The sequence below is a fragment of the Parambassis ranga genome, chromosome 2 (assembly GCF_900634625.1).
Source record: "Parambassis ranga chromosome 2, fParRan2.1, whole genome shotgun sequence".
NCBI classification, from domain to species: domain Eukaryota; kingdom Metazoa; phylum Chordata; class Actinopteri; family Ambassidae; genus Parambassis; species Parambassis ranga.
The window spans coordinates 41632008-41643036 of record NC_041023.1 but is presented as its reverse complement, the minus strand read 5'-3'; the positions used below and the strand labels follow the sequence as shown (position 1 = coordinate 41643036).

Here is an 11029-nt window from a genome sequence, read left to right as displayed (position 1 = left end):
GTGAATTAATTAACGATTTGCTGCCTGTCAAATAAGATAAACAACATAAGGCATTTTAGTTTGTTTGATAAAAGAACAAGGTAATGACCTGTTCTATAGGAAATGTGACCTTAAATGACTTCTGCTATGATCTGCTGCTGTATAGAAAATAGCTGCTCCCCTATATAATGGCAGACTTGAAGAGTGTCTGTTCACCTGTTCTGATTCTGTTAGCACACATTATATTAGTGAAAAGCTGATTGAGAATTTTCTGTTCTATTTGATCTAAAGATAGAAAAAAGGCCCGATTACAGCTCCACTGTGAAGTGGTTTGAAAAAATGAAATCGTAATCAGCTAAAATCAGTAGCAGCAGGTCAAACTCAATCAAAACCTGGAAATCCGAATCTGGCATTCCTAGTTAGGGTTAAACAGCTTCTATAGAAGACAAATCATATTAACAGATTACTGTTGATCAGAAGCACAATGTGTATATTTAGGAGACCATGCAGTCTGAAACCGGAGAGATGAACATGTTTGTGCTGCTAACTAATTAAACATGATGTGACAGTAAAGGTGTGACCAGTTTTTTACTTCAGCACTCTGAAGGGTTAATGAGAGCTGCTGTGGACTGTATGTGAATAAACTGTATTCTGAATAAATATCTAAACAAAGGCTCTAATGTTACCAAAAAGTGAAACCAACTGTAAAAACAAAAAGCTTTAAGTGTATCATTAGTTTTAGTATAAGAAGGTGCTGAACTGTTCAGAGGCTTGAAGCAGCTTGTAGGAGCAGCTAAACATCTTCAAGGAACTCTAACAAGTCCAGTTGTCCTGCTTCAAGCTTTTCAAAGGAAATGACCTGGATGAATCACTGAGGTTCAGACAAATGAGCTACTGTCATGGAGATCAACTCTCTGTTTTCTTCTGACCTTTGACCTGCAGATCTCCCTCAACAACACAGTTGTCAAGTGGAGGATGTTCTGGCTGACCAGCAGCTCTGTAACCAGAAGAAGAACTCCATTCTGGACCAGGAGGAACGAGTACCTCCACAGGTTAAAGAGGAACAGCAGGAAGTCTGCACCAGTCATGAAGGAGAGCAGCATGAACTGAAAGAGGAGACTGATCCCTCTATAGTAACTGCTGCTTATGATGGACCAGAACCAAACCATGACATGGTTCTCTCTCACAACGCTCCTCAAGGTAAAATGTCTCTAAAATGTAAAATTTGTGGAAAATCCTTTCCATATCAGTCAGTCTCCATCAGAACCTGAATGTTTATATTTTCTGTTTCTGTATTTTAATGTTGCATTAATTCATTTGGTTGTTCCAGGTTTTAGATGTTTCCATCATCACATTCGTCTTTGTGTCCATTTGTCCCTCCAGGTCTCCCTCAACAACATGACTGTAAGGAGGAAGAGATCATGTCTGACCAGCAGCTCTGTAACCAGGACAAAAGTTCCAGTCTGGACCACTTTGACCCGACTGTCATCCAATACAAAGAAGAGATCAACCATCAGGACCCACTGCTGAACATTATCCTGACACCTGAGATACAGTTACACAGAATAGGTATGTGAACCTACAAACAAGCAGTGAATCCTGTGACTCCTCTAGACTAACTTTTTTTCTTAGGTGCACGAGCACAAAAGTTAAGTGCACTGCTTCACAATTAACCAGGCAGAGGTGGGTAGTAACCAGTGTTAATTTTGGCAGCAATTTCTGATTTACACAGAAGAACCAGAGAACAGTGAGCTGCTCTCCCTGAATACACTGTTCAGTCATGACCTTCTTCATGAATACTCCATAACTACAGCAAAACACTTCAGTGACAACTTAGAAACAGTGCACATGCTGTAAAACCATCAGCAGCGGTGTCTTCATTTTTAGATAGATTTTGTCACGTGTATCTTTGAACAGAAGTTCAAAGATACACGTGCAGCTCACTCGTCTGCAAATGTCGCTTCATGTTTATTGTGTTTTTAGCGCTGATAGTCGCTCCACGTGGTTTGCAAACCATCTTGTTTGTTGACAAACGTGCCCGTGTGTCTGTTCTTCTCCTGTGTTGTGTTACCATGCATGAGTACGCCTTCTTCCAGCATGGCGGGGTCCTTACGCAGAGAGATCACTTCTGATTGGCTCTCTGCCGCCGTCTCCTTATTGGTCCCTCCCTTCCACAAACAAAATTTGCTCTCATTGGATCTCGTCTCCATCAATATTTTCGTCTCGTTTCTATTCGTTGACAAAAGTGTCAATACACTTCGTCTTCGTTTTTGGCACAGTGCGTTAGTTTTTATTTAGTTATCATCGTCTCATTTTTATCAGCAAAAAAAGGTCGTTAACGAAAACTATGACGAAAATGATTCGTCAACAAAATTAACACTGGTAGTAACGCTCTACATTTACTCCGTTACGTTTGCTTGAGTAACTTTTTGGGAAAAATGTACTCATATGAGTCATTTTAATGTCTGATACTTTTTACTTTTACTCTAGTAAATTTGTAAGTAAATAACACTACTCTTACTCCGCTACATTGGCCAAACGTGGACTCACTACTCGATACATGCATCTTTCTGCCTCAGCCAAGTGAAGCAGCGGAAGAATAGCTGTGACCACCTGACCATGTTTTCATTTTATTTATTTTACTTTTGTCTGATTACCATAAATCAATACAAAGAATAAATGTTACTCTAACATTTACTCAGTTCTTGAGTAGTTTTTTCACCCAGTACTTTTTTACTCTTACTTGAGTAAAAAATTTGGCTACTCTACCCACCTCTGGTTTTAGCTGTATGCAGATCTCATATAGCAGGTTAATTATACATTTTATTTTTAATAATACTAGGGATGCACCGAAATTAAAATTCTTGGCCGAAACGAAAATGAGGAATCCAAGACCCAAAACCGAAATACCGAAACAAACCACTATAACTGTGTACTAACCTGACTAAAATCAAGGCATTGCAAATACACAACTTAATATTAATGTTTCAAAGAATATAGCAATTGAAAATATTTATTTAGCACATTCAAACAATGCACAATAGGGTTGGGCGATATTAAGGTATTAAGGTATACCAGCGGGGCACACAGGTAGCGACGGTATCATTTTTAATACCGTCAATAAAAAAATGCAATCCGCTTATATAGAAGATAAGGATCAAATATTAAATATATTTTATTTGATGCCTTGTGTGGTTGAATCTTCAGTTTTACTTCAGTAGTATAATGTATTTTATGTTTGGAGACGTTTGATAAAGTTTATGAACATGACGTGACAGCGAGGAAGAGAGAGAGAGAGAGCGAGCCGTAGTCGCACCTGTGACCGGGTCCCTTAGAAGAACACTGCTGAGACGGTATTTAATTTCTGAGCGGTGCAGGCACAAGCCAAAAGTTTGGTACCGTGTGAGCCTACATTTATCATTTTAATTGTTTCCATTAGAAAAACTTTGCAGTGGAAAACGTGACCAGCAGGTTTTCAGTTTACCGGACAAGTGTTTTTATTACCGTGCGTAACTTCTAACATAAAGGCTGCACAATGCTGCGCTCTTAACGTGATAAAATTACAAAAACAAACAGAAACACATCAGGACTGGCTCATACCAGTTTAAGCATGAACCAGCATGAAATAAAAAAAAAAAAGTCTGTTCGCTATATGTGTTTTTAAATAACCTCAATAAAAACTATATTAACTGAAAAAGATTGCTTGACATGTGTCAGGCAGTTTCTAATACACTTTACCTGCCGTGAATTGTAGGCTACAGCAGCTGAATTAGAAGTAAACGTGCGTGCAGCAATTGAAGACCCAAGCAGGGTAGATTTAGCTGAAATGTTGAACTCACATGCTACGTTCAAACTACATACACAAACAAAATGTTTGCCTGTGTGCATTCACTATGCTAATGTCATGTTACTTGTTTGAACTGTGGAGGTTGCAATTGTTTTGAACTGTAATGTATTTCTGATCATCACATTCTGTTTTCTGGTTTGCTTTAATCCTCCAGATCTCGCTCACCAATACAATTATGAGGAAGAGCTGATTTTAGTTGATCAGCAGCTCTGTTGCCAGGAGAAGAACTGCAGTCTGAACTGTGAGGAACCAGAACCCCCACAGGTTAAAGAGGGACAGCAGGTTCACTGCAGCAATCATGAGGGAGAGCAGCATGTACTGAATGCAGAGACTCAGCCCTCTATAGTGACTTCTGCTTCCGAAAGTAATCATATCAAATCAGAAATAAGCTGTGACGTGATTCTCTCTCATACCTGTCCTCCAGGAAAAAAAATTCTAAAATGTAAACCTTGTGTAAAACCATTTTCATGTAAGAGGAAAAGTAAGGCACATCAGAGAATTATCACAAGTGAGAAGCCATTTCCTTGCAAAACATGTGGGAAATGTTTTATACGATCTGGTGATTTAATTCGCCACATGAGAACCCACACAGGCGAGAAGCCATTTTCATGCAAAACATGTGGCAAATGTTTTAGTATGTCTGGGCATCTAACTGGCCACATGAGAACCCACACAGGTGAGAAGCCATATTCTTGCAAAACATGTGGCAAATGTTTTAGTATGTCTGGTAATCTAACTTGCCACATGAGAACCCACACAGGTGAGAAGCCATATTCTTGCAAAACATGTGGCAAATGTTTTAGTATGTCTGGTTATCTAACTTGCCACATGAGAACCCACACAGGTGAGAAGCCATATTCTTGCAAAACATGTGGCAAATGTTTTACGCAATCTGGTGAGTTAACTGTCCACATGAGAACCCACACAGGCGAGAAGCCATTTTCATGCAAAACATGTGGCAAATGTTTTAGTATGTCTGGTAATCTAACTTGCCACATGAGAACCCACACAGGTGAGAAGCTATATTCTTGCAAAACATGTGGCAAATGTTTTATGCACTCTGGTGAGTTAACTGTCCACATGAGAACCCACACAGGCGAGAAGCCATTTTCATGCAAAACATGTGGCAAATGTTTTAGTATGTCTGGTAATCTAACTTGCCACATGAGAACCCACACAGGTGAGAAGCCATTTTCATGCAAAACATGTAGCAAATGTTTTCGTACTTCTGGTCATCTAACTCACCACATGAAAACCCACACAGACCCATCTCAGAGACAGACATGAGAGGACAGAGCACAACATCGCTTCCTTTTGCTCACAGTTTTGTGAGTGTGAAAAGCGGTGTCTGCAATGTAAGATGAGGTGGGAGATCGAGATCGCTGCACATAAACAGGGTCTGCTCGTACAGTTGATGGCTGTATGCACAGATTTTGAACCAAGTTTACTTGAAGCATAACAACATATTCCCTGTCACTGAAATCTGTCATGTTGAATTGTGTACGTGTCTACAAAAAATAAAAAAACAAATTCATTTCATTTTTTTATTGGAGCAGTGTAATGAATTGGCTTCCCCTTGTTAAACTAATCTCTTTAAAACTATTTTAGCTGTCTGTCAGGAGGCAACACATGCTGAGACATATTCAGTCTGAAAAGGTGAACTGCATCTCTGCACTTTGTCATTTCCTCAAACTGGCATGTAACATTTGCATAGCCTCTGGTGTATTAGGACGTATTAATTGGCAATAATTGGTCAAAAATCTGACTGTAAGAGTATTCTTAGAAATAACAAGGTATATCATCAGAAATTAGTTGGACATAGACAAAATATACAAAACTGGGAAGTGCTAAACAGTACTGTAAAGAAATCTAGAAGAGAAAAAAATTGTTGAAAGAATTTTATGGAAGTTTGATTTTGACCAATCTACACTATATCAGGTATTTAAAAAAGTACTTCACACAGACTTTTATTTTGGTAAGTGTAACCTGTTCCTGTCACCTTTGGCTCCCTGCATCACAGATGAGGGCTGTGGCTTGTAGGAATGAACAGACTGTAAGAGAAACAGTCTGACTAAAGCCAGAAGGAGGCAGAAACACCACAGAAGAAGAAGAAAAGAGAAGGGAACGTGTTTGTGGTGACAGTGGATTGGCGTAAAGCTCAGCTGCTACAACAGTATAGTTTCTGAACACATGTGTAGCCACCAAAACTACACCTGGTACAACAAAGGATCACAGTGAGTGGAGGACCAAGGCTTTGAACCAGAGCTGAGCTCATGAGCTGGAACATACATACTGCAAATATGAAGAGTTGACATACTGTATTAACAGTCCATTATAAAATGTGTATGTACATGTATACAATAAATGTCTATGAATAATCTTTATGATGTTGTAACAGTATATGATAATAGATGATAACATGAACCAATCAATCATAACATTCTGATCACTGACAGGTGAGCTGAATAACACTGATGACCTGGTTACCATGGTAACTGTCAGTGGATGGATATATGAGGCAGCAAGAGAACATTTGTGTGTCTAACATGGACTGAGTGTCATGGTCTGGGTACTTCCTGGTTGTTGTTGTTGGTCTTTTTGTCCTTCTTTGTGTGTGTGTTTGAGTGAAGGGGTGAATGTTTTCTGGCTGTATTAGCTGCAGTGCATATTTATGAAAGGATCTGATTCTTCAGCATTGAGCTGTGTGAGTGCTGCTATCAGGAAATCAGAGTTAAAAAGTGAGAGCAGAAATCCCCCAGAGGGCTGGACCTGACTGCTGTCCTGATAAAGACATGAGCAGAGACGGCACATGAGGAAGACTGTTGGGAGGACACACAGAGTGGACATGGGTCACAGAGCGCTGCTGCTGTTTGTGTCTCTGGAGCATGGGCAGCTGCTCCTGCTCCACTCGTCACCGGCTGATTGTTCACACCTGTGATCAGTCATCAGCAGCGGTGGAGGAAGTACTGAAGCTTGGTGTTTAACCCTCATGGACTGTTCGCAAACACTACCCTTATGTGTTGTTCGGGACAAAAACGTCCCCTAACTTTAACGGTTTTAAAAATGTATCAGATAAATATTTTTTTGAAGTTTTTTTGCATAGACCTTTTAATTAACTTCAGTTCTAATCAACAGTAGTGAAAAAATCATTTTCCCCCCAGGATTTTAACCCTTTAATCACCAATTTCATGTCTGCCATGTAAATTTAGCCTTACTGTAGTTTATTTACTTCATTTTATCTTAGTTTTTATCTTATTGCATGTTATTTATTATATGTTCTTTGCATGCACCAATCACTAAGGCCAATTCCTAGTAATGTGAACCCCCTTCACTTACATGGCAATAAACATGATTCTGATTCTGATTCTGATTCTGATTTTATAAGGGGTGGTGCTGAAAATTGGGAAAAAAACACACAAAATGGCTTGTTTTGAGTTGAAGGAGGGAACACAAAGATAAGAGGGAAGCAGTATTAATTTGTTCAGTTGATACTAAGAAGTGTTACATTCAAATGTTTTATTAATATCAGTATAAAGTCAATGCTTCCAAACTAAGAACGTTTGTCGCCATCTAGTGGTGAACAGGAGAAATGCAGCAGTTCCAGAGACACACCTGAAAGCAGTGATAATCAGAGCACATGGCGCAGAGCTCAGGAACAATGCACAGACTGCAGAGGTGGGTCCAAGCTACTACAGGTACTGTCTGCTTGTTTTCATTTACTTAAGTCATCATGAAGTTGTCTTTTGTTTCAAGCCTAATGTAGTTGTAAATTGTGTCCTCCCCCTCTTCGGGCCTTGAAGGCCTCCCTTGGTGCTTTCTGGGAGACATCGCAGTAGGTTGAACTCAACAAGGGGAGTGGATGTTTCCTGGCTGTTTCCCTGGTGATGGTCACACTAGGACACACTAACCTAAAGAATCTGCTGTTTTTGTTCAGCTGCTGTCCTGTGAAGAGATCAGCTAGAGGTCCCTGCCTAGCAGATAAAGGTACGCTCTTTGGCAGAGGATTAGCGCTCAGATAAAAGTAGCAACTTGCGAGGAGGAACAGTGGCAACGTCAGGCATGTTGGCCGTGTTCTCCGGTCCTTCTGCCACTGTCCTCAACTGCGAATACTTACGAGGCCTACAACTACATCTGCACCATCAGCGTTTTGTTTTACTCATGTTCACCTCATGTTTGCAGTGTTTTAACTCTGCATTGCAGATTATGTGTTGTTAAAAATGGTCTATTTTGTCGTCCTCAGCTGACGATCACAGCACCAGTGCCAGGCCCTGCCTGTGGTCTGAGGAGATGTCTTCATGTCCCGCTGTGTCAGGTTATCGGTTTTCTTGTTCTTTCTCTATGGCCTGTTTTTTTTGTTTTTCACCTCATATTTTATTCCCTCATGCAGGCGGTATAATTATTTAGTGATAAAAACTATATTATTCATAGTGTAATTAGATAAATTAACATAGTTGTTGCATTGCTTTGCCATCTAACTATAATAATATATAGATTTATATATAATATAAAATTAGTAGTAGAGAGTTAAGGTAGAATTTAGTAGATTAAATTAGTGTTTAGTGACAACAGTTGTTTAGGAGGTTGTGGTTGTTGTTTAGGGGGTGTGTGGATGCCGGCATCTGGTTAGTGTTGTTGTTGTTGTTGTGGTGGTTCTGTGTTGTGGGTTTGTTGTTGTGTCTTACCATGTGCTTCTGTGGTCTTTGGTGGTTTGATGGATTGGGTTTGATTGATGGAGATTTTTTTTGTTGACTGTGAATGGGCAACACCCAAAGGGGGGAATGAATACAGTGTAATGCTACAAAACTGGCAGCCTTGACCAGTTTTTAAGCAATGCCATAAAAATGGTGACAGCAAAGGACACGTTAAAACTGAATCGACATATTAAATAGCACAGTTTAGCAGGCAAACCAGTCAAAGCGGTAGTGTAGAGGCTCAAACCTGGCGTCCTAAAAGTGAAGTTTATATGTTGCGTATAACACCTTTAATGGTGGCAAAATGAGGTTCATTAGATAAGACGTGCGTCGTTGGTGTTTAACAGAGCGTAACAATAATAGTAGTTTAGGTTAATTTCGACCTTCTCTACGAATTATGACTTGGATGACGAGAGTCTTCTACAACATCAATAAAAGTAGTTTATAGAAGTAAGACAGATTAAGGTGTCAGTGTCTAAACTAGGCAGGATATTTCAGTACATTAACTTAAAGATAGAATATGTTAAAGGAGAGGTAAAGTGCCAGTGTTCCCTTTAACTATGTAAAATACGTCAAGTAGTTGTAGCGTACAAAATGCGACAACAGTAAATTGTTAAAACAAGCTATGCTTCCTAAAAAAAGTTTAGCTGTAGCTGGGAGTCGTGGGTAAAATGTAATTTTCTTTTGTGCACTTCTCCTGTATGTATGGAGTTGGTAGTGTAGTGTAGTGTCAGCACAGCTGTGTTAGTGCAGTCCTCACAGCCACTATGGGTGCTTTATATTACTATTTAGCTGTAAATGGGCTTTTTGGAGGTTCCTGTCTGAGCACTGGAGGGCTTTAACAGAACAGTGGGCTGTTGGAGGAAATATGAGTGCGTTCATGGCCGTTTTCATCTTCACAGAACGGTTGATGTTGTCACCTGGAAGGCTGGATTTCTGCGAGGAAGGTAACATGTCTGCAACTGTTCTCTACACATGCTTCCAGTGAAGATGCCTGCTTACCACTCTGACTTTATTGTTACACAGAACCACTGAGTGGACACCTGGATGTCTGCAAGTGAGGTAATATGTCTGCAACTGAATACATCCTGCCAGTGAAGACACTTACCATACTGCTGTGGTTTTTTTGCTTTGCAGGACCAGGGATTCGTCACCTGGAAGGCTGGATTTCTGCGAGTAAAGTACTGTTTGTAACTTATCTTACGTCCTTTCAGTGAACATTATTCCTTACCACAGTTTTTTTTTTGCTTCACAGGACCACTGATTCGTCACCTTGAAGTGTGAATTTCACATCCTACCAGTGAAGATGGGTGCCTTACTGCTGTGTGACCTTAGAAGCCTGGATGTGTAGTTATTCAGTCTGCAAGTCATGGTAATGCATCTTACCTGAGCAACTTACTTACAATATTGCTTTGTGACCGTTTTATCCCCCATAGACCTTGGAAGAAATTGAAGGATTCGGTGGCCACTGCAGTTTTTTCAACCAGGTGCGATGAACTCCGTGTCACAGATTGTCAACGGCAATTAACAAAAGGAAGGTTACTGTTAAAAATGGTCTGTCCTCTCCTATGCAGATGAAGATCACCCTGAAGCATCTGCCTGCCAGCGTGGTCTACAGCAACTGGTTTAGTATTCTCTCTCAGACCGCACCAAAAGTGTATTGCAGATGTCGAGGTACTGTAAAACCTTTTGAAACTGTAGGTGTTCTAACGTGTGGTTTTCAGGTGTTTTGAAATGTCAAAGGACTTGTTTTAGGTTTGGCCAAACACTCAAACAGTGTTATGCGGTGTCTCCAGAACCCCAACGGGCAGGATTTCAAGTGACTCTCTGTGTTGGAAATCTTACCAGGAATTTGGTTCCGGTTGAATTTACCGTGCACCAACGTGCCCTGACTATTGACTGACTGAGGGTCTGGGTGGTATTGTGTTGTGCAATGTAGGGTCAAGGTTGTGGATGTTGTAGCTTAGATCCTAGAATGCTGGTGTGACCAGGTGAGTTATCTCCTTCCAGCCTGCGTGCTGATTGTGGGGCGGTGCTACAGCTATTTAAGCAGGCAGCTGGCTGCGCGCCTGTCTCTCTCTCCTTCCTCCTGTGCGGCAGAAGCTTGCAGCGGTAGCTGGCTGCGGTGAACGTGGGGCCGTGGTGTTTGTGCATCCAGGTAGGCTCGGTTTGTTGTGCCTGTGTACCAGGGGAACTGAAATCAATACCGCATGACTTTTACAGCGAGCGTGGTGGCGGCGTGTGTGCGGCGGGGCTGACGTCCTCTGTTACCTTGATTCCACCTGTGGCGTTGGCACGGTAAGATGCCGCATCCCTGTCATTAAATTAGATCTCCCTGTGCTGACACTGCTCTCTGATCTGCAGCAGTGGTGGCGACGGGATCGGCTTACGTACACCTGTCTCATCTTTACACCGGCGGGTGTTGCTGTTCTGGTCCGGGACTTACACTCAACATAAATATAAACGCAACACTTTTGTTTTTGCTCCCATGTTTCATGAGATGGACTTGAAG

General features: G+C 40.9%; 1 protein-coding gene across 1 annotated transcript; it reads left to right on the top strand.

Moving 5' to 3' along the window:
• Window positions 1-1460: 1460 nt before the first annotated feature.
• On the top strand, window positions 1461-8230 carry LOC114444821 (zinc finger protein OZF-like; the record flags this gene model as incomplete). The annotated part of the gene is made up of 4 exons (XM_028419670.1): window positions 1461-1548; window positions 3981-4758; window positions 7931-8103; window positions 8214-8230. Coding segments are annotated over 4 exons (1056 nt in total), but the record flags the coding sequence as incomplete, so codon positions are not given.
• Window positions 8231-11029: the final 2799 nt, after the last annotated feature.